Below are 25,643 nucleotides of genomic sequence, written 5' to 3'. Positions count from 1 at the left end.
TTTTTTTTTCTTTCATATATTGTGACACCCCGCTCTGCGTCACCCACCGAGTGCTCTACTCAGAACCAAGGGGAAATTTGTTTATATTTCCAGCCATTTCCGAGTTACGAGCAAAAACCATTTTTTTTTCTTATACTGTGTGACATCATAGATCGATAACGAAGGCTTAACAAGGCCACCCGCTCTACCCCACGTTCCCTCCCTAGGTGCCCTGAAATTGCTGGAGAGACTCCTGAAGACAGCAGAGAGAGAGAGATAAGCTCTCTATGAGGACAGAGTCACTCTATCTCTATCGCACACTATAACTTCTATCTCTCTCGCACACAATCAGACAAAAACGACAGAAACGAACCTTCTTTTAAAAATACATGGGATTTATCATTATTAGAATAACCCATTTTAATTTAAAAAATTTAAAAAATTACAATGGGTTATTCTAATGACGAAAAATAAAACATAATTAACTGTATTATTCAAATAACAATAATGCGCAAAAGTTCTTCAGGAATATTGGCAAATTTATTTTGGAGGAAGAATCCCGTCAACGAACACTAAAAAATATTATTAGAAACCTTAGGTGGCCAGAAAACAGCCCCGATCTCATTGTCAGTCCTTTGGACATATTTTTTTTTACCTGAAAGTTTGTAAGTATTGAAAAAAAATACAGGACGAAATGCTTGACAAATTTGAATTTGTTTTTGAAGCAGTTAATAGTAAATTGAAACATATTTTCAACTGTATCATCACAATCACTTGTATGTTGATTTGTAAAAATTGTAGGTATATTAATGTTATTTCGTTTTTAGTTATTCTCCTTATGTTGTTGTAAAGGTTAGTTATAAAAAGCGTTGTTTGTTATTTTCATAAGGATGAATTTAAATTTTTTTTTATGATTTTTTTATTTTAAACATATATTTTATGCCAGTAAATTTTGATGTCAAATGAAATAAAGGAAAAGTCGTACATTTATATTTAAAGTTTCTTTCTATCTTTAATTATTATTAAACCTATAAGTGGATGTCAAAATACAAAAAAAAAACCTGTACCTATATTCCGCGACGTACTAATAACCCACCTTGTATATTAAATAAATTTATCGTCATCATCAAATATCAAAAAAATTATATTACAAGCTGTTTAAAATATTAGAATTTTGTTTATTTGGAAATATATTTTCTGCAGTATTTCAATACCAAAAAATGAAAATAGTAGGTAGCTAATTAACGAAATTATGATTAAATAACTTAATTGTAACACCACTGCAGAATATCATATGATACATACATAGATATTCGTTGATTCTTTAAAAACATTTTTATCAATACCTACATCATACATTGAAGTAAATACAGTAACGCAAAAAACAGATATTGATAAAAAAAAGTGTACAAAAGAAATCCGTAAGTACGCCTGGCAACATTACCAAAGTCTTGTTTATATGTTGCTAGGATACGCTTAGGTATGCGGGCCGCTGTATTTGATTCTTCCTAAAATTCTGCTGGTGGTGTACTCTACCGGCAATTCGGAAATTTAAAACTGCTGGCCTATTCCAGGAGCGGTTTGTGGCGATAGCTATTTTGTCTGTGGTATAACTTTAATAAGGCCCGGTTTTTCAATCACACATACTTGACGAACACTATTCAAATGAAGATTTCGTGATAGTAATATACAATTAAAAGCTAATTTACAAATACATTTTTGATTAAGTTAACCTACAATTTTGGAGGAAATTGTTATTTCTTAATTTCAATAGAAGAAAATAAAATTGAGTTAACTGCTAGTTAGTGATAACCATTATTTAGTTACTCATATGGCGATAACCAACAATTAAAAACTGGGCCTAAAAGTTATGAATATTTCATTAGTTACATTTCAAAATCTCGGAAGTGTTTTACCACTGCATTTTCCACCATTAGCTTTGAATATTTACGGTTTTTTTTAATCTGAAAGAGATTATTTGAATTGAAAAATTAAAAAAAAATATAGACACATAAAATTATACATTAAAAATAGTTTGCTACTGAAGAACAAAATAATACATTAACTTGAGTTTCAGGCTTCTTTAAAATCTGAGCCCATAAATTTCCATTCAGTATTTACGAATGTAATGAATCTTTTGGTAAATTTATTGATGGACCTCATCTTTTAACACCAAAAAAATAGTAATGTATAATATGCAAGAATACCATTATTCATCAATTTTGTTAAGTACAAAATGTAATCGTCATATGTATATTGCAAGATTTCACTATTTATAAGATTTGTAGTAACAAAAAAAAAAGAAAATTAATATAAAAAATATATTAGTTTAAAATACATATAACAAAAAAAAATAATTTTTAAATTAACAAAAATATATATAACACCACGAAAATACGTACCACTACAAACGAAAACTTAATCTCAACGAAACTCATGGCGGTCATGGCAGGATCAGGTAGACATAATGTTATTTTTAGGCACCAATCATACCGCGGGGACTTTTCAGAAATTTCAACACTAGCGCTCTACGGTGAACATGTACGTAACTAAGATTTAGTGTATTTTAACCTGCATAACAAAAATATCTTCAAGATAAACCATAGAGATTCCATTATATTTTATGTGTTATGTGGTATTATCTCTTGAAAATATCGGTAAACAGTTTAAGACCACCCTGTACATCGTAGTAATTACGACTTTTTTTTTTGTTTCAGCCACCCGTCGTCCCTAAAATAATGTATGAAGGTGACGCGAGCAACTTTGATGACTATCCAGAAGGTGACTGGAAATCATCAAGAACTTTAGAAGATTCGGAGTTAAAGCTATTTGAAGATTTTTGATGAATTTATTTTCTTATTAATTTGTACCTATAGGAAGTTAGAAAGCTTGTAATAGCCACTACACTCGAATACTGTGTAAGCTAACCAAAAATTGAAAATATCTAGAGTAGAAGGAAGTGGTGCTACTTCGTATGTTTTGAAAATATTGTGATATAAGTAATACTGAGATAAGCTTAATTTTTATAGGACATTTGTATATATTAATTGTTACTGAGTGTGATTTATTAGTAGAGCGAACCTAAAATATATTATTAAAAAGTTAGAACAAACATGAAGGGTATAATGTTTTTGTTAATTTTTTAGTCAGATTTAACAATGTAAATATTAATTTTTAAATAGTATTAAATAAATATACGATTATTTATTATACGATTGTTATTGTAACAGTAATAAGAAATTATTAATAAAACTTTTTATAAAATTGTGGTACTATTTTATTTATCATATTTAAGATACGTTTATGAATCCAATGAACGGTCTGTCAAATATGTTTATACATATACATAAAATAGGTACCTTGTTAAGATCATTTTTAAATATGCGACACAAAAAGCATTAATATCTCGTAAACAAGTTATCATTTCATTAATTTCGACTTTTGAAAACAAATAATAAAATCGTTATCTCCCGAATATTAACAGAAATAAAAATTGAGATAACTGTCTAGATAAGATAAGATATTTTACACTCTGAACAGCTAGCTCACATTTGCCGAGTCAGAACAACATCAAAATGTGAAATAATGTATTTAAAATTAAATTATCTGCTTCTCTAATTTTAAAACGTAGTGACAAGGTGTTGTTTTAAGTGTATGTAGTGGAAGTGTCAAAATTTAAAACATGAATAGTCCACATCCGGAAATTCCGGAAAGAATAAACAAAGACAGCATTGTTAAGTTGATTAGTTTGTTTGAGGTTAAAAGGCCAAAAAGATCCTCCCATTCAACGTTAAGAAAAACGAAAAGTATTCCGTCACTTGTAACAGCAGTCAGTTCTGATGAAGACGATATTAAACCTAACGATAAAAGGACATCTCTAACGCATTCTTCCTCATCTAAGAGCAAAATTAAACGTAGAACAAAAAGCACAAGAAGCACTTCTCATGAAGACGATTGTGATAACAGAATAAAACATGTTATTGAAGAAATTGAAAGAACTAATAAAATGGTTGACGATTTTGGTAACAAATTAAAAATGAGAAGACAGAAGTCTATCATTCATACAGAACGTGCAGATGAATGTCAGCATCCAAAACCTAGTTCCTGTAAAGTAGATAAAAGGGTTAAATATGCTTATGATGACACTAATAATAGAATGAATTACTCAGATGGAGATGCAGATCCTTATGCAAAAAGTGTTCAGTCGCTGGATAGACGTTTTTCTAAAAACGATAGTAAAAAGAGGTATTCATCTACAAATACAATCTGCAAAGAACTGATTTCAAGAAAGCGCAACAAAGGGAGTCCAGAAAAAATTCAAAATTTCGCAGACGCTAAATCAGAAAATGAAATTGAATTTTACAGGAAAAATCTTGTTAATGAAATCGATTTAGCATTGAAAAAATTAAAAATAGATGGGTTTATAGACGATGAAGAAAACTGTATTCAAAATATTACTCAAGAAGACGAATACGTTTCCTTCGAAGGGGTGGTTAAAGAACTTGAGACTGAGAAAAAAACAACTTGGGCTGAGCGGCTTAATGTTAGACGAGAAAGTATGCAATTTGTGCAAAATGATGAAGACTACATATCACAACAAGTAGATCCAGAGGTAGAAGACAGTACAGAGCAAGAAAATAAATTGCTGCATTATAGTACATTATCTGACAACAATGAAAGTGAAAATAATGAATTGGATAACGAAAGTGAAGACATGTATGTTGCAAGTAATATTTCTCCAATAATGTACGGGAACATCACAGATGACGAATTTGGAGAGAGTCTTGCCGATGATTTAGAAGAGAATGGATCATATTTTGTAGAAGCATACAATGACGAAGGCAAAGAACTGATAATAGTGGAGATTGCAGTAGAGCGAAGAGCTGTCGATTTAAGTCAATTAGATACGATAGCTGAGTCAATTGAGAACTCTGACATTGTCTTCCACCAAAACGACGATAAGTCCCTCAATATTATCGAAAATCCTAAGGAATTCGTCAGTGCTGAAAGTGTTTCCAGTGGATTCTTCACTAATCCAGAATCTAACAGGTCTACTGTATATTCGACTGCATCGAGAGACAGTGAGTTATATGATACGGATGACGAAGGCATTAGCTTGGGGAATGGACAAAAACACGAAGATGAAGACGGTTTTAATTATAGACGCGAAACTTTCTGTGATATTAAAGGCATTGTGAGAATAGAAAGAGTCGGAGGATATCCAGGGATTGAAAATGGGGATGATGTAGGAGAGCCCATGTCGCCAGTAAGCCGCAATGACTCCTTTACACAAAAGGGAACGTAAGTTTATTCTTTTATGCAGGGTGTCCTGTTTATGAAGATACAATGTTTTAGTTTCAATATTTGTCAAAGTTTAAAAGATAATATAAAAATTATATTCAGTGAATCATGGTACCTAGTCAATTATGTTAAATATCAATTAATTAACAATTTTTGTCTGATCAAATTTTTAATTCGTTTGCTTGATAACCTAATTTGCTGTTATATTTTGCAGCAATGAACTGTTTAAAGACTGAATAAAAAAATAAAAAATAAAAAATTGTTAAATACTTGGTGCATGAACCATAAGACTCTTCTAATATGCAAAGGCACATCGAATAGATTTGGCAAAGCATGTTTCAAGAAATTTAGATACCATTTAGCCCTGGCGGTAACTCTACTACGCTACTAACAGGTTTTAATAGATGATCATCGATTATTCTAGCCCATACATTAATGGCAAATTGATGATGGGAATAGGGCACAGTTGTTGTTTTGAATTGTCTCCATTTGTAACTGTTGTGTAAGATATTTTTGGTAAATTGACTTGATGTTATTTAGAGAACTAAATAAAGGAGTACGTTCTAGCATAACCTCACTATTTTAGCAATAACTTGAAAACGAAAAAAGATATCGACCTCCGGTTAGTGTATTTGTTTTCCATAATGAATGGTCTATCAAGCCATGAATAAAAACCTATATCGTTGCATTTAATTTTTTTAATAAACGGTGACAATTACAAAACTTTTCTCATTAGCGTCGTCTACCGTTGCACAGGAAAATAATATTTTCATTTCTATATCATTAAAATAAATTTTATTGATAGGTAGTTCTTTAAAATGAGCCATCGTTTATTGAAATCGATTAAGGCATTTAGAAGTTATGACAATTTAAAAATTTTAAAATGGCGTCCTTCATACTGGTGTTGCTATGGTAATAACAAAAAAAAGTTCAAACAAAACTTGTGAAGGGTGTATTTGCAACTTAGGTTATATAAGCGAAATTTCGAAAAACCGACAATTTTCTATAACACCATAGCAGTTGCGCCCCCTAGCGGTGAAGTTACAAACTTGAAAATATTTTAAATAAATTTTTTTTGGTCGTATTTGTTAATAGATTTTTTACGCCATAATCGTAGCACGTCTAGTTTTCTATACATAGCCGCTCCATACCGTTAATGGATCACCCTGTATAAGATATAAAGGGGACTACATCAAATATTTCAAACAAAATTTTAAGTTCCTAAAGTGGAGAAGTAATAAATAATAATAAATAATAAATAAAAAAATAAATGCGTATTTATGTAAATAAATTTGTTTTAATGCATTCAAAGGTAACTGATAAAATATTAAGGATGTTTAAGGAATTTTGACTATTACCATATTTTGCCTTTAATTATATCTCACAACTATGCTCATCTAAGCCACTGCATTGGAAATAAAACAGTTTGCTCATTATTCTTGACATAGCACAGTCAAGTTTATCTTTAGCTAAATTGACAACCTGTATCTGGGAAACGCAACGTTAATGAAAAAAGAAAGCATTATACGATGTACCCCCACTATTTCACTCACTTTTATTAAGTATAAACGGTACACCTTGTAAAGATACAAATTTATAGTTACGTAGATGTAGTGTTAGGTACTAGCTTTTCCTGAACTATTTCGATTTAAACCTGTAGCAGTTTAAAGAAAACTGTTATTACGTCAAACGGAGTAAAAACGAGGCAAACATATTTTTCGTGATACCTATAGATATATTAATAATAATAATAATAATAATAATAATGATTTATTTGCCTTTTAGACATGAACAACATGTTTAGGAATAGTCACACAAACACAAACATATTATTACTAAATCGTTTATTAATAGGTCTGGATATGATAAAAAATGTAACTTGTGACTACCGATAAAGTTCCAATTTCCAGTGTTATTGAGAAATAAGATAAACTATTAATTGAAAAGGTATGCCGCAAATTGAAACAATACTTTCTACCTCCACTTAAATCAAACTGATAATATTGTATTTCCAGCAGAAACGGTTTTATATTTACTTTTAATATCTATTTTTCACATCTTTTTAGAAAAGGTGTAGTCCCATAATAAAGTGTCAAATTTATACAGGGTGGTACGAATTTTATCCAGGAAACTTCGATGGTAGATAGATCTCTTAAAAATAATGTGTTTGCCTTATAAACATTGGTCTAGAACAGCCCCGTTTTAGAAATACAGGGTGTTGAAGTTGTTATTTTTTTTTTATTTATATCTCCGGAATCTATTAACCGATCTCCATAAAATTTAGTACAGATAATCTACGTTACCTTCCCTAAAATATGAGCTTTAACGGTTCAACCAGTAGTGTACAACTGAACAGGGTTCACCCCTTTTTCACAAAGAAGCCTATGCCACTGCATTTTTTACAAGACATTGTAACTGATTAATATTTTAATGCACAAAATACGTAAGAAGGTAACTTCAATTTTTTCTCTAAGATTCATCGTTCTCAAGTTATTCGTACCAATACAATCTCCTTGTGGCAGACCCTTCTAACCATAGTATTACAAGAATATTTATGTTTATGCTTAAAAGTGAGTGCAATTTGTAAGCACATCAACAAAATTATTTACACTCCCTTCTACACTACCTGTGAGGTAGTGTTCCTGGTGTGTTTTAGTTTTCCCTGGAGGCCTAATACTCTTTGCAAATAAGAACAATTTAAATCAAAATAATAATAAAAACGTATTTACCAAGCAACAGCAACTAAACAAGGAACAATATTAACGTTATGCATTAAAAACAAATGTTGAAGATGAGAACCACCCACATCGATACATTTCTGACATCTTCTATTAATTGAATTAATTAAAGCTAATATCATGTGGTGGTTTTCTTTTAATTCATTACACTCGCCTTCTATACGTTGCAGTAGTTGTGGTCTTGTATCTGTTGGAGTAGAATGAACTTTACTTTTCAGATAACCCCAAACATAGAAGTCCAGGGGTTTGGATATGGCAATCTGGCTGGCCAAGACATTGGACCCTCTGCACCATTATGGTTGACATTGGCATTTGGTCTTCTACCTATCCATCGCCCCATATCATTTTTATTACGTCATTCTTATATTATTCTCCCAGAATGCGCAGAAGCACCATCCATTGTATCCAGCTATTTTGTCGTATATTTAATGGAACATCCTCTAATAATTCAAATAGATGGTTTTCTAGAAAGTTTTGTAATAACTGGGAATTTAGACGGGGTGCCAAGAAGATCCACAAACTTTATTGCGAATTATTACGAACCACACGATAACAGAAAATTCGTGTTGAAAAGATCTTGTCCGAATTTCATGAGGATTTTCTTGCGACCAAATATGCAGAATGTGAAAATTCACTATCCCTCGCCTTTGGTAAATGTACATTTATTATTATTTTGATTTAAGTTGCTCTTATTTGTAAAGATAGTGGGTTAGGCTTCCAGGCGAAACTAAAACGCGTCAGGAAGTCTACCTCACAGGTGGTGTGGAAACGAGTGTAAAGAATTTTGTTGAGTTGCTTACAAATTCCATTTACTTTTAAGCATAAACATAAATATAATTATTGTAATATTATGGTGAGAAATGTCTCCACAAGGGGATTGTATTGTAAATTTTATTGAGATCGGATAATAGATTCCGGAGGTATAAACAAAAAAAATTTTTAACAACTTCAACACACTGTATCTCTAAAACGGGGCTGTTCCAGACCAATGTTTATACGCCAAACACATATTATTTTAAAGAGATCTATCTGCCCTCGAAGTTTCCTGCATAAAATTCGGACCACCCTGTATACTATTATTAAATGGTATCTTCATTAAATGTAAATTAAAAGTGTTGCCTTTTTGTATAGATAATAATAATACTGAATTATTATCTAATTTGTTTCCTATCCAGAGTAATAGATTGGAATGCCTTCGGTTGGAAAACATGTTGAATGTTAATTATCCGCTTTTTCTTCCTGGTGGAAATTTAAAAACAATGATATCACAGGAATAAATACTATCACAAATAAGATTTTTGCCTCTTCTGAACCGTTTAGATATTGTTACTAATCTTCTTCTTGCGCAGGGTGTTCAATTTTTTAATAAATATTGTGAAGATAAAATCTTGTCAGATATATTTTCAGTGTTTCAAGATGCAGAAACCGAAATGTTTTTACCGATAGATCCCGAATAATTGATGGCACCGCTACCTACAAATATTTTGTGTGCCGCTCTCCTGTTATTTTCGCTCTTGTAGTTGGCAAAATTGACAGTGATTTACTTCATTCAGTGCCGGGTTAAGTGCAGTGGCAATAGGGTCACGTATTCATTGTAATCACAAAAATACAACACAACCAGCAGAATGTTAGCTTTAATTGATCTCAGGGGTTTATTAATTTGTTAAAGGAAAGTATTAAATAAAAATGATTTAGATATTATTACTATTAATCTCAAAACTAGAATCAATTTTTAACAATTATTTATCTATCTTATTTTTTTATGCGAACTTCAAAGTAAAGGCAACAATTTTTAAATGAATTTAAGTTTACTTTCCTAATTTAGAAATGCGAATAAAAAATCATGTATTGTGTATTTTTAATTTTGACCAAAATTCTGTCCTTACCGATAATAATAATTTTTGTAACTAATTTGTTATAATTTCTAACAACTATTTAAACAATCAAATGAGGAATAAAAATATGTAATATTTTTAATCACAATTTATTTATAATGACTGTTCAAAATGTATGTCTTCTTTCTGTATACATAGATTTACTCGTCTTCTTAAACTGTTAAATAATTTATTTGTTATGGCATCCTTTAGTTCATCCACTGTGTGTAAAAGGTTTACATATACGGAATTTTTTAATGTTCCAAAGAGATATTAATCGAAGGGAGTTAAGTCCGGAAATCTTGGAGGCCATAAGTCTAGACTAATAATGTGAACGTCCTAAATTCTCTTAGGAACTCCAGTGTTGTGTTAGCTGTGTGTGATGTTACCCCATCTTCTTGAAAGTAACTATTGTGCAATTCATCATCATGTAGCTGATTTAAAAATGCAAAATGTTTTGTCCATATCGCTCAACAGTAACATTATTTTCAAAGAAAATAGGTCCAATTATTCTTCGCCGAGATATGGCTACCCAAACTCCTATTTTAACGGGATGTAAAGTCGTTTACGACTTTACATCCCGTACGATAATTTTGTGAATTTATGTTGTGTTATTTATCCACTAAGATGAAACTCATCGGTAAAAAAAAAAGTTGTATCTAAAAAATTGTCATCGTTGAAGTTGTTGTTAAACCAGTTACAATAGTTCACTCTTTTATCATTATCTAATGGTAACAATTCTTGCACCGTGGAAACTTCATATGGATGTAAATGTAATTTTCTTACAGCTCTGTGTACTGAACCATATGACATTCCTATAATTAATATTTTTAAATACTGATATTTAACGTTTTATAAATATTTACCCGCCTGAGCTGAAATTTGTCGTAAAGGTTTAGTGGGGTTTGCTGCTAAACGCCCTCTAACATCCTCCAGTTTATCTTCAGTTAAAACTCACTTTCTTCCAGGTGAGTTCCCTTTATAAACACTGCAAGTATTTCAGAATAGTGTCACCAAACGTCGAAAATGCTGAGCAAAAATATAATATTCTCTCGTTGACCATTCCAAAAGTAAGCATCTGCAATAAAATCGTTTAACGAAAAGACCATTTTCTAACTTTCGACAATTCGAGTACTTTATATCGAAGAAAACATCAGTATTTTGCTTCCTTACCACAAAACTAACAGTTAACAGATGATTAGCATTAAAAACACTGCTTATTCAGAAGATTAACAATAAATTAAAATAAAAATACAATCGGCGAACATAATCAAAAGCACAGACGTACGTTTCTGATTTGACAGATCGTGAAGGTCGAAAATCTAAGAACACGAAAAGTAATTTTGATCAAATGGAAGTAAATTTTAATATCTTTGGTAACATTTACGTGTGACATCAGCTTCAATCATTCTGGATCGCTTGGTATAATACGATAAAGTTGAGATAATAATAAAAATACTACGAATATTAATTCGCAGAGAAACTACTATTACTCTCTAAACATGGTTTTTGACAGTGAATAAATAGATACTTCTTTTTTCTTGTTAAACAATAAAATAGAACTAGAAATACAGAATGAGTGGTTTTCTTGGCAAGTGATGAAATTCATTTGACGATAAAAATAAAATTAAGGTCATACTTTCAGTCTTATCTAAAGCTTTTGATATGGATTGCCTTGGAACAGATTGTTGACAAAATTATGTAGATATGGGATAATACGTATCAGACGACTGCAGAATTACCATCACTGATAAAGCTGGAATGTGTATAACTTCCCAATAGGGGTTCCACAGGGTACAGTAGTAAGACCATTGTTCTTCGATATTTGCAGAAATATTCAGATGATACATGTGACAGCTTAATTATGTTAACGTAAAAATTATCATGTGTTCCCCACAGTTGAAACACGATATTAGGAAGCAATATTTTGTTAAAAATAAAAAAAGGCTAAGATTTACGTTATCTATGTTATATATTCTACTGATTTATAGGTTAAAGCAGTAAAAGTAACTTGCGACAAAATTTGCCTACTGATTCCCTCGCCAAAAAAATAAATAGGTAAATAAATAAACAAAAACTCTCCCAAAAATGGAATCCTTATAACAACGTCTTTGATAAATTGTTTATCAACAACCTATACAGGGTGTTAATGATAAGTTTTGCCAAACTTTAATGGCGTCTTCTTGCGATGAAAATAATCAAAGTCTGCCTTTAAAAATTTTTGATAGGACGCTTCCCTACGGAGATGCAGGGAGTTAAAAGTTTCAAATATTTATATTATTTTTTCCGTAACTTCACTGGTATAAAAGATTGAGTGATAAAATAATTTTAAATGTTTTTAAAATGTACAATCAATTTGTGGCAATAAGGTATTCTTATAAAGTATTTGTAAAATTTACTGGGAAATCAAATAAGAAGATACTTTAGTACCTACGTTGCTATTTATCATTTTCTATTGATTGCTAAATATGTAACAATAAATTCAATACCTAATAACTGAAAATTAGGCTGTTCGCATTGTTGTAACAACCAGTGACAAAATTCAATCCTCCGTTGATAGTCATTTTCATTTAATGCATGAATTCGATGTACATGATATGGACGTAATTGCTGCTCACGCAAGACGTTCCAGATTGGTATGTACAAGTGATACACCCAAATCTGTTGATATCTGTCTGGTACTGGTAGATGGGTCTTCATCTACAAATTCCACAATTCTGTTTTTGAGATGAACTGTACAAACAGCTCTTTCTCTTGCTCGACGTTTTAGTAACGACAAACATGCAGTTTCACGAGCTCGACGATGAACTCTTGAAAAAGTATTCCTTGTTGGACAACGTCGATTTGGAAAAGTCTTTCTATAAAGTCGTTCAGCTTGTCTAGCATCGCCATTCGCTCTACCGTATGTAAAATGTATATCTGCTTATTCAATATTTGTATAACGGGCCATAACTAGCAGAGAAACGCGACAAAAATGTGTGACAGTTTCAAAATTATTTCCTAGCAGGCGTTACATAGTGTTTTGAAATCTCTCAAAAATATTAGGTATTGAATTTATTGTTACACATTTAGCAATCAATAGAAAATGATAAATAGCAACGTAGGTACTTAAGTATCTTCTTACTTGTTTCCCAATTATCTAAAGACCAGTTTTTACGAATACTTTACAAGACTACTTATTGCCACAAATTGATTGTACATTTTAAAAACTTTTAAAACTATTTAAAAAGAAGTGGCGTGCGATTTTTTTTAAAAGGTAGGGGACACCGGGGCTACTTGTCGCAGATTTGGTATTAATTAATTTTATAAGTTGTTTTTGGAACTTTTTCAAATAAATATGGTCATAAGATTTTTGTANCGTTTTGGTAGCGACAAACATGCAGTTTCACGAGCTCGACGATGAACTCTTGAAAAAGTATTCCTTGTTGGACAACGTCGATTTGGAAAAGTCTTTCTATAAAGTCGTTCAGCTTGTCTAGCATCGCCATTCGCTCTACCGTATGTAAAATGTATATCTGCTTATTCAATATTTGTATAACGGGCCATAACTAGCAGAGAAACGCGACAAAAATGTGTGACAGTTTCAAAATTATTTCCTAGCAGGCGTTACATAGTGTTTTGAAATCTCTCAAAAATATTAGGTATTGAATTTATTGTTACACATTTAGCAATCAATAGAAAATGATAAATAGCAACGTAGGTACTTAAGTATCTTCTTACTTGTTTCCCAATTATCTAAAGACCAGTTTTTACGAATACTTTACAAGACTACTTATTGCCACAAATTGATTGTACATTTTAAAAACTTTTAAAACTATTTAAAAAACCAGTGGCGTGCGTTTTTTTAAAAGGTACTCTACTCCCCTAATAACTACGCCAATGCGAGTGTATTATGGAATAAGTTATCCAAGAAAAAATAGTCCTTACTAAAAAATGTCATCAATGTTATTACTAAATATTTTTTGCCAGTGAAGTTAATCGAAAAATTATATAAATATTTGAAACTTTTAACACCTCCCTGTAGGGAAACGTTCTATCAAAAATTGTTATTGGGCAAAAGTTGATTATTTTTATCGGTAGAATACGCCATTAAAGTTATCATTAACACCCTGTATAGCTGGCAGGCTTATAATTGGAGCAAAAACTAACCAGTGGCGTTGGAATTTAGAGTGGTCGAAGGATTTGATTTTTACTGTTAACTGTGTATTTCGTTTTAAAATAACGACTCTGCGAAACAGTTAATTAATGTTAAGTTTTGCTAGAAAGCAGCCTTAATCTTGCATAAGAAACCATTTTCAATAATACGTACCTTTCCAGGTTGTCCTACATTGTAGATGAAATAAAAACTACAGAAAGGAAATATCTGGAAGATTTAAATAGAGTGGTTACGGTAAGGATACAGATCATATTTTATCAAGCATAGTTTGTTACTTTTGTCTATTGTTTTAGAAATATAAACCATACATTGAAGAACACACTCCAACCAATTTAATTGGCAGGCAATGTTATATATTTGGAAACATTGACAAGTTGTATAGTAAACAAAAGGAGTTTTTTGTGGCTCTGGAAAATTGCGGGGATACCGTAGACGAAGTTGTCAAAACATTTATAGACTTTGTAATATTAACTCGCTTGCTAATTAAATATTTATCTAATTAAAATATTTTTCAGGAAAAATTATTCAGACTCTACCCCAGATACTTTAAAAATAAACCAAAGGCTGATATTGTATTGAAAGAATTTAGTCACATCATAAAAGTAAGTAGATATATTTCCTATAGATTGATGACATTAACCTTTCCATCATAAGCTTGAAGCTAAAAAATAATAATATACCAAATGAGTCATTCTCATGCAATAATGACTCATATATGTAATCAATAATCATGTAAGATTTTAAGAATATCAAAATAAATATTGATGTACCTATTTATACCTATAATTAAGTATGAAAATGATTAATTATATTAATTAATTAAGCTTACATTGCAATGAGCATTTTCTAAATCGTGAATCGTTTTTAATTTCCACTATTGGTATATCGGAAACCCTAAAAGGTACCCACCTGGTTAAAAAGTCTTTTTCACACACTTGAAGGCAAAAAAAAGTTCGAATAGAGAATTTCGAATAGAGAATTATCTGAAATATATTGAAAGAGCTGAGGTTACTCAAGATAGAAAATTGAAATTAGATTACTTACAGGGCATAATAACTTAGGCTGAATTTCAATTTACAAAAAATAAAAAATTAAAAAATTGTGAGCCTGCTCCTAGTGAGAACATGACAGTAAAAACCTTTAAAATGACTTAATTTTGATTGAAGGTTGAATAATAATTTAATCCTTTTTTTGTGAAAGAAATTTTGAGAAAATTAAAAAAAAAACTACAGTTATCTACCTATACCAAAAGAAGGCTTTGGTAAAGGGATATTAATTTACTATGGTTTTTCTAATATAATGTTGTACAATTTTTTCAGCTAAATAGTAAAATATTTTTTTACAATCGTTTAGATGTTCACGACTTACATCCTTTCATAAATTAACTGGTTTTTTTCTCTTTCCAAATTTATTAATTTAGCCAAATTAAACCATAATCGAATTTACTTGCTAATTTATTGAATGATGCTTATCGTATTAGGTATATTTTATTAAACATTACCAAGAGAAACGTACATACAAGCAATTCAAATAATTTTTTCTTCTGTGGTGCCGCTTTAAATATCTAGTTACTATTTTACAAACAAATCACTATATACCGTCTTCTTCCCCGGTCGTAGGCCATGTAATAATATCATTACAGAAATCTTGAATGTGTCCAATATTCACATAGTTAATTTTTTTTAATATTTATAGCAAACTTTCCATTTGGGTAGGCCTTTTGGTATGATAACTGAACAGTATTGTTAGTATTAATGGCTAGGATGTAAGTACTTTTCTGCAATCCTTCAATAAATTTAAGAGTTTCAACAGTTCCCTTTCTGGGTTTGTCGTAACGAAATTCCATGAAACTCGAAACAGTAAATGATTCCCTTTTATCAGGTGTAGTACTTTTACCTGTGGTTTCTGATGAAAGGCAATTTTTTGTAATGCCTTCACCACCAGTCTTTAAAATTTCAAACATTGCTGTCATATATAATTTGAACAAAGAATTTAAAAATAATAATAAGACTATTACAGAAATGGTATGCACGTGCGCTAAGTGGTGAGTTGTGTAGTTGTGAAAAGATGTATGTCAGCGACTTATACACTTTTATAATGAAATTGGATTATAATGAATTTGGATTAGAAATATGTAAGTCTGGACAGTAGTGACATATATCTTTTCATAACTAAACTATAGATGCATGCCTCAAGTATCGTTTTCCGTTGCTGAATTATTTTTGACAATTTGGTGACTTATATCCTTTCACAAATAAGCGATTCAATTAAAGTATAGTCAATGGAAGAAACGTTAAAGTGACCTATTAAATTAATTGAACGTGAGTACGATTTTTAGCAGCTTCAAAATGTGAAGTTTTATATAAAAGCTCCAAATGGGAGATGTTACAGTATTGAAAAACAGTAAAATAACGTAAAGATTCTAGTTAAATATAACGTTGAGAGGTGGGATATTTCATTGGTTATTCAACTGAAGGTTGAGGTATTAATAAACGCTATTTTAATGTTCATGTCCTCTCGGTTATTTTCAGATTCTTAACTATGTCGTTATATTCAGTGTTTTAATAGACCTGTATGACCTTCAGGTGCATGAAAACCGTAATGGTAGAAATAATCAATTTAGACGCTGAAAAGGCTTCAATAAGTGATGCATATGTACTTTGTTTGCAATCCTGCAATCCTTCATTAATTTAGGGAGTTACATGTTAAATGTTTGATCTTACTTCTTTTTTTTGGAAAGTTCATTTTTTATAAATTATTCTGATTGTCTTATGCATATGATTCACAAAATGCCATTATCAACAACACAAACATCAGGTATACTTTGGTCTTCTGCAAAATTCTTTTTGTACTTCTTTTAACAGGAAGCATCTACATATCCCCACTTATAAATCAGTGCTTTTGTTAGTAAATACTCGCCTTCTTTTTTTGTACTATTAATCGCCGAATAGTATAATCTAATGCTGACTGGAATTTTATTTCAGTTGGTACTCCTGTTAACTTGGTTTGCAGACTTCTTAGCGTTTCGAGAGACATATAGCTCTTTTCTTCAGAAAAAACTTCGGCACCCTAGAGCGCAACGTTTACAGAAAGCTAGCCCACACGGATAGATATCTGAACGCTAAACCTCATTACAGAAACATGGTAAGATTAGTACATCGAGTATCCTCCTGCTGCAAGCCATAACACTTGAATCAAGATCTACAACATCTATCATCTATTCTTAGAGGAAATGGATACATGGACAGTAATATTAAACGCGCTATCAGAAGGATACTTCAAAACAAGGAAGAGGAAGAATATCTTGCAATGATTTTTCTGTGTTATGTACTGAAAAGACAGTCTAAACCTGGGGAAAAAAATTAATACTATCTACAAGATCTCAGGGAAGATAGAATTACCCTTTCTCAAGACAAGTTGCAAAAAAGATCTACTCCAAGGCCCCTGTGTATAAAGCATTTCGGGAAAGTATTCATTGGAACAACACTGGATTAATTGAGCACCAGTGTTAATTGGAAACTAGCACCATAACAAAATTAGCAATTGTGGAGCACAGTTCAAATACAGAACGCGATAGTCTTAATCTCCAGTACCAGGTTTCTTTTGACGAATAGAGCGATATGCCTCTCGAAACGTCAAAAAAGTCTAAACCAACGACATGACAATCAGTCCAGAAATTGTTGAACCATTGATACTTCTGTTATTTAAGTTTCATCTAAATAACAGGTTTTGTCAAAAGTCTGATAAATTGGTTTTGCACGTAGAAGGCTAAGCTTTAAGAGCAGCGAGTTTTTTTGGTAATATCAGGCTTTTTAATGTGGTAGGTTTTTTCTAATGATTCTAATACATTTTTAACTGTATTTTCGATAGTAAGTTTTTTCCGAAACCGGAGGTTCATTGGGATAGCCAGTACTCTGCAATTTTTTGTTCAAAGTACTCAGAAAAATATTTACTTGATTTACCTGACGCTCCACTAGTTGTTGGTATATTTATCACCTTCTCTAATATATCGTTTAATATGAAATATCCATCTATTCATTTTGAGTAGTTACCTATTTAAAAAGTTTTGCATATTAAACAGGTATTCTCGCCATTTGTAATGGATTTACTTATCAGTGTTATCACACTTCAGCTTTAAAAGATTCCTGAATGCATCGTATCAGTTATTTACCCCAAATGTGTTAATGACGTACAAATGCAAAGCAAGTTTTACGTTTTTTTTTTGTTAGCATCATTGTGCTATGTATGGAACAACACTTGTCGAAATATGCTCTTCTGGAGAACATCTCCAAATACAAGTAAATTATGACAGATTTTATGAGATAATTTTTAAGTGTTTCTATAAAGCTAGATAATAGTTCTAAGGGATAATTATTAGCACTTCAACGGCATATTGTTTCCGAAAAGCACATGCTATTATATTTGACAAATAACACAGCTCCACAAAAAAAAAATCGAGAAAATTACCCCTGCAGTCTGACTATGTCTATCATATGTTTTCGAGGACGCTGAATCCAAATTAGGGGTCCATTTAACCCCATCACATCAAGATTTTTCATAACCTCAACAAATATGCAAAAAACGTAATAAATCCCCCTATCCATTGGTTATTGGGATTGAGTGGTCAATCCCAATAACCCAATAACCCCTTAATCTCTTAAACCCCTTAACCCCATAACCTCATAATGCCATAACCCCAAAACCCAAGGTCCCGGTAAGAAAGAGACTTATGCACGTTGAAGCCTGAAACACAGTATGTTCGAGGCATGAACCTTAAACCCACATTCTTCAATAACCCTATAACTCCGAAATCCCATAACCCGGTGAGAACGAGACTGTTGTTGGGAGAACCTACGTTTTGCCGAACCCAGGAACAACGTTGAGTACTAGGTTTCCCTTCCCTTTGGGGTGCTTTTTGAAAGTGTGTTCCCCTTGCCTCAGACGAATAGCAATGATGTCCCAAGATTTGACTCATAAGGGTTCCTACATAAGGCTATTCTTTACTGGGTTATTAAAGAGTATAGAAGAATGTTCATAGGTTACAAGTCAAGGACGAAATTGAAATGCACGTAGAGCCTATACTAGACTATAGCTGTCCCCCAAGATTACATAGGAGAAACCTATAACATAGTGGTATAGGTTTAAGGCTCAAAAAGCATGCACGGCTCGAACATACTGTGTTTCAGGGCTTCAACGCGCATAAGTCTCTTTCTTACCGGGTTTTGGGATTTTGAGGTTATGGGATTTAAGAGTTTAAGGGTTTAAGGGTTTAAGGGTTTAAGGGTTTAAGGGTTTAAGGGTTTAAGGGATTAGGGGATTAAGGGATTAAGGGATTAAGGGATTAAGGGATTAAGGGATTAAGGGGTTATGGGGTTATGGGATTGAGTGGTCAATGGATTTTTTGAGGTTATGAAAAATTCTGACGTGATGGGGTTAAATGGACCCCGAATTTGGGTTTATCGACCACGAAAACAAATGATAGACATAGTCAGACTCCAGGGGTAATTTTCTCGATTTTTTATGGAGCTGTGTAATTATCACAGGTCGACAAAATTTAGTCGTTCCTATAACCCAGAAAGCAGAATATAATTTCCCGAAAGATTTTTGTGCTCTGAATTCGAATCCGAGGAGCAAATTTCTCAATTGGCTCTAATTTTCGAGATATCCTAACCTAAAGTTGCCAAAATCGCACTGTGTTGTTAGTATATTCAAAAATTGAGAGACGAGTCAAACTACTAAATTTCAACTTGCGATTTTTCAAAGACGAAAAATGATATCGGGATAAATCCATATGCGTTTTAAAGAGTAAGTATAGTACTTTAAGACCCCATTAATGATTTCAGCAAAAAATTTACCTTTCCATGTAACATAACCTCAAGTATGTAAAAAAATCGCGATTTTGGCACTTTTAGGTTAGAATACCTCGAAACCAACAGCCAATTGAGAAATTTGGACCTAGAATTCGAATTCAGCGCACCAACCTTGGAAAAAGTACATTCTGATTGTTGGGTTAAAATCTTGTCGGCCTGTGAATTTACTTATTTTAGTACTAGATAATATCAGAAAAACTGTTGTTTATGCAATGTTTTCATTTGTAAAACTTACTTAATAACCCCACTGAAAGTTTTGTTTCTTTTATAATATTTGTATTAGTTTATAACGTTTCATGACGTAACGTATTCATGATTATTGTTTTTTTGCACAATAGCTTAGTCAGGCTAAATTCGACGAAAGACTGGACTTATCATCATATCTATTAACACCTCTACAAAGACTGGGAAAATACAAATTGTTCCTGGAAAACATAGAGAAACAGCTGACCAAATTGAAACTACCCACGGGCAATGTACAAATGGCTCTGGATATAATTAAGGGAGAGATGTCGAAGGGTAATGACTTTGTGGCAATTGAGTCTATTGAAAATAGTCCTATTAATAAAGAAGATTACGGATCTTTTAAAATGAGAGAAAAATTCAATATACTGAAACCGAGGAGGTTTGAGGCTATGGTATTCTTATTCGAAAATATTATCGTATTTACTATATGTGATCCGGTAAGTATTTAGAGTTAAATCATAGTAAATTACTTAGATTATACTTACAACGGGAATAAGTTTGCGGATGTGTTAGATCCACCCACGGGTGCGCACTGGAGTTCTGGATCAGAGCACCTTGAAGAGGAGAGATAGAACTTTTGCGTTTGTATAACAAGTTCTGTACCTCAGCCGTGAACTTATTCCATTTGACTTGTATTTGTTTCTTACAAAGCAGGTAGCTACAGGATGCTTTCAAAAGAAAATTTAGCTAGTAATGTATTCCATTTAAGACTTTTCCTGCACGATCGTTTAACAAGATTCAGAATGTTGAAAATCAAAAAAATCACCTTTTATAAAATATTCCGGAAAATGTTTGATATAGAATAACAAAACTTAAGCTAATGATTTATCTAATAAAAGGTAAAAATTCATTCAATTCTGATGAAAATATGTGTATCAGTGGCGGAAATACCGGAATTACTTTCGCTAAAACCTCAGATATTCGACATCATTGGATATTTTGAATATTCAATCAATAGGTACTTCTAACTTGTTATTTTAAAAAATAGCCATTTTCGACTCTAATTTAAACCTAACATAGAATTACCTGTTTCTATAAATAAATAATTCTCATTTTCCTGGTCAAACTTGCTGTCTATAACGAAATGCAAAATTTCTACGCCACTGATTCTTTTCCGACTAGTCATTTCTAGCAAAAAAATCCTATGAACATTACCTGAAAAATGAGTAGTTCCAGAGTGGTCTTATATTTTATGGAGTTTTGGTAACACAATGAAAGTTAAAAAAAAAGGAAGAAAACGAAGATTATTGTTTAATGGAAATAAGGAGTTAAAAGTAGTGACTAAATTTTCAAAATATACAGAGGCGTCAAAGTTCTAAGGTTTTAACCAAAGCGACTCCCAGTATATGCATCATTGGTACCTGTATTTACATCCGAATTTAGGGGATTTTTAATTTTAATCAGATAAAACATTAGCATAAGTTTCATTTTCTGCATCAAACTCCAAAAGATATTCTAGAAAAAGTAAATTTTCTTTTTTCTTTACTTCAAAATCCTACATGTCTAAAACTGTTGATTTGTAAACCTATAACTTTTTACCTTGAAATCATTCAAGAAATCGCCCTTTAAAGTTTCTGGAATTACTCAATACACACCCTGTGGGTTTTCAAAACACATTATACAAACTACTATAGTCTTTAAAAGTTTTATGTCAAATATATTTCAATAAAAAATAAAAACTGCCTTTTTCTCTAAGATTTGAAGTCAAATAAAAAATAGACATGATATTTTAGAATTATCTAATGTTGTAGACCAGAAAACTATTTAAAAAATAATAACATTTACATTTTAAAATACCTTTTTTGTGCAATAGTTACTATATTTGTCTTCTGTGTTGATGTTATCATCACATTATCTTGTTTACAAGATCAGTTTTAATAATTTTAGTTAGTATTTTATCTTCACTGATAACAAAATTAAGTTTGGCAAGTTATGGCTTCCTTGAAAATGCTCGATTTTTATACTTATATGTATACACATATATATTTTTATATGAATTAAAAAGTTTGAAATTTTATAATCACCATAATACTAAATAAATATTTTAATTATTGAATAAAATGCTGAGAATTTTAAACAAGCAGGGATGGATTTTTTAGATTTTCTAGTTTTCCTAAGAGATAAATAAGCAACTAACTTAAAAAATAGTTTCTAAACAGTTTTATATACTGCCGTAGTACCTATTCGTTTAAATGAAGAATAAATAGATAATTATTGTTCTTAGACGTAAGAAAAACAAATAGTGCCCTACTATTTTGTTGCCTAACTAGGTTTAATAAAGGTAACCATAATCAAAGAGAACAGTTTCATAACATCTAATCTTTTGATAAAATCAGTTTCTCTTCAAATTATTTCTTAGGAATTTATCTCCATTTTTTATCTGTTATACAATTATTGGATTGATGATTTGAATTATAGATCAAGTGATACTTTTCTCCTTGACATAGTTCTTAGAGATATTTTGTACAGTATCCAACACTTTCGATTATAAAAATGACAAAATTAAAATAGGTACAGATACAGATTTTGTAAGTACTTTTCAACATGTTTATTTAAAAATTTGTTAACTATTATGCGAGCAAACTGTTTTCGTAATAACTAATAAAAATTCGATTTATCATTATTAAAATATATTTGTCTTATCCCATTTATATTTATTTTAATAATTATTATAATCATTTATTTACTATTTTAGTGACAGTTTAAGCTAATAAGATCATTCAAATAAACTCAAAAATTTTCCTAAATCTCATCAAAACAAATCAAAGACAAGTTAGTAAATAATTATCCAAACATAAATACAGATCGTTCTTTTGTTTTGTTTAATTAATTTAAATTTGTTAAATTAAGTCTACAAATATTTAATCGTACATACATTTCTATACCTACCCTAAAACATACCCTTGTTACTATTAGCTCTTCTACTTTCTTGTTTCATTGAGAAATGACAATTTTTTTATATCTTAAACTATGAAACGGTTGACTCTTAAAATGTACACAATATAAATGAGACAAAATGATAAAAGGAATTTTGTACATATTTTTTAAATTGAATTGATAAAAATTAAAAAAATCTTCTCCCAAATATGTACAAAAATCCCTACTATATCCATTTTCATTTAATATTTTATGTTATTCATATATGCACAAAAAATATTATAAATTGATGATAAACCATCTTCAAGGAAGTGTCCAACTATATTTCATTATTATGTGAATCTTTATACATATATTTATTTTTCAGAGAAATATGGACACCTATAATTACTATGCATGTATAAAAATGATAGATTTAAGAATAGCAACATTTGAAGATTTAACAATACATCTAACCGACTTTACAAAGAGCAAAAGGTTGTCAAGAGCTGACAGATTCACATACATCCTTGAAGCGAAAACGCAAAAAATTAAAGAAACTTGGAGAAAAGCCATAGAAACTATTCTTTGGCAGCAGTTACTTAAAGTGAAAGGTATGTGTAGAGCACACATTAATGTTTTTTCATCATTCAAAGCAATATATAGAAATTTAGAAGCAATTTGTATCATTTGACGCCTAGCAAAATGTTTTATAGTTGTTTGTTGCAGTAAATTCCTTTATCTAACAATCACGAAAATCAACATCTAAAGTTTTATAATCCTTATTGTAATATCTTTTTAGAAAATACTCTGAAAATGTATCAGTCTCCATGGGGCACCAAAAAGAATAAGGTCTCAAGAAGACAAATTAAATCAGCAGGTAAATTGAGCAAGTTAATAATAAAATGTATTACAAAACTAACACTAACAATTTACATTTTTCAGGTACCTCAAAATTTTATATTGAATGATTTCTCAATGATGCACAACATTTTCACCTCTTAGACTGTCTTGGAAGCAGACTCTTTTTACAGAATTATTTATAAATATATTTGTAATTAATTTAAGTAATTGTTACTTTATTTATTGATTAAATATGCTTTTTATGACTCACTTAAGGAATTTTTACTGATAATAACGAGCGATTGTTTTCACTGGAAGTCGAATACTTTATCTAGATGAGAAAAAAAAGGGATATCAATATCAATTATTGATTTGATACTAGTACGTGTTTCTTTTGTACAAGCAAACATGGTCATAAAATGTTGTAAGAACCAAATTTTTCGTAAATATCTTCGATTTTGAATGACTATAAGGAAAAGTATTTATAATATTCTCTAAATTTGGGAGTTAAAACATCATTATTTGTAGTATCAATTATTTAACTATTTTACAAATTAAAACAAAAATATTGGTATAACATCCATACTGTGGCTTATATCGGGTGTCGCAAAATTCACGCAAGTTTTGAATTTTGCGCCATTTGCGCGGTAAGTATTGCCAACGAAAAAAAAAAGACAGCATGACAGCTAGGGTTATTAAGAATGGAGTGTTACACGAAAGAATAACGCATTTTCTTTATTGAGTAATATTTTAAAAATAATGGTTTGGCAGCTTTCGCAATTTTCTTGCAAAATAGTGATTTATCTTCATCAATTGCGAAGAGATTAATTTAAAAATTTAGGGAAACTGGATGAATTAGTGATCTTAAACACTCCGGCCGTCCTTCAACAAGTCGTTCAACACACTACATCGAAGCAGTTCATAAGAGTGTTGCTGATAGTCCAGGAAGCAGTACAGCACTGTGGTCATCAATTGGACATTTCGAGAAGCTCTCTACAGCGTATTTTTACAAAAGATTTACATCTTCATGTTTATAAAGTTCGTTGAATTTATTATGGAACAAGTCGATGCTGATTTTTCGAACAAAATCAGCGATGAGGTTCATTTTCATCTTGATGGCTTCGTTAATCGACAAAATGGTCGCATTTGGAGTTCAGAAAATCCACAAGCGATTGTTGAGAAACAAATGCATCCACAACGTGTCACTGTTTGATTCTGATTTTGAGCTAGAGGCATCATCGGACAATTATTCTTCTACGAAAATGCAGCTGGTTCAGTTTTTTATGCCCAAATTGCAAGATATGGATGTAGACAACATGTGGCTTCAACAAGACGGTGCCACATATCATACAGCCCGAGAAACAATTTAATTACTGCATGAGTCATATCCTAGTCGTGTAATTTACCGTTTTGGCGATAAGAATTGCCACCCAAACCATGCAATTTAATAACTCTGGTCTTTTTATTTGATGTTTTTTATGGTCTAAGGTTTATGCCAGCAGGGCCATGACCACCTGCACCTTGAAAAAGGAAATTGAGCGCTGTATCAACGAGATTTATGCAAAACGGTTATGGATAATTTCGACAAAAGAGTGCGTACCTATCAGCAAAACCGTGGAGGCCATTTACCCGATTAGCTATTTCATACATAATCTTATAATGTAGGTATATTTTATGAATCCATAAAAAAATTAGGTACAATTTTTAATTAAAAACCTGTGTTTTCTATCTTACTTCTTACGTGAATTTTAGAACACCCTTTGAATAAATCTTTACGAAA

The 25,643-nt window shown here is 31.2% G+C and overlaps 2 protein-coding genes across 2 annotated transcripts in view; both read left to right on the top strand.

Moving 5' to 3' along the window:
• The window catches only part of LOC108908120 (protein kinase DC2), an 86,029-nt gene extending 82,889 nt beyond the window's left edge, over window positions 1-3,140 (top strand). Inside the window, exon 6 of the mRNA XM_018712043.1 lies at window positions 2,697-3,140. Within this exon, the coding sequence (XP_018567559.1) occupies window positions 2,697-2,822 (126 nt within the window). The 3' untranslated portion in view covers window positions 2,823-3,140. The remainder of the gene's footprint in view (window positions 1-2,696) is intronic.
• Window positions 3,141-3,529: 389 nt separating this feature from the next.
• Window positions 3,530-24,127, top strand: LOC108908124. The gene is made up of 8 exons (XM_018712047.1): window positions 3,530-5,280; window positions 14,210-14,282; window positions 14,342-14,509; window positions 14,564-14,650; window positions 20,257-20,601; window positions 23,409-23,634; window positions 23,823-23,900; window positions 23,966-24,127. The coding sequence occupies exons 1-8, from the start codon at window positions 3,662-3,664 to the stop codon at window positions 23,989-23,991; spliced, it is 2,622 nt and encodes an 873-aa protein (XP_018567563.1). The 5' UTR covers window positions 3,530-3,661; the 3' UTR covers window positions 23,992-24,127.
• Window positions 24,128-25,643: the final 1,516 nt, after the last annotated feature.

This window comes from Anoplophora glabripennis, unplaced genomic scaffold, assembly GCF_000390285.2.
Source record: "Anoplophora glabripennis isolate ALB-LARVAE unplaced genomic scaffold, Agla_2.0 scaffold339, whole genome shotgun sequence".
Lineage (NCBI taxonomy): Eukaryota > Metazoa > Arthropoda > Insecta > Coleoptera > Cerambycidae > Anoplophora > Anoplophora glabripennis.
This window is presented reverse-complemented; position numbering and strand designations above follow the sequence as displayed.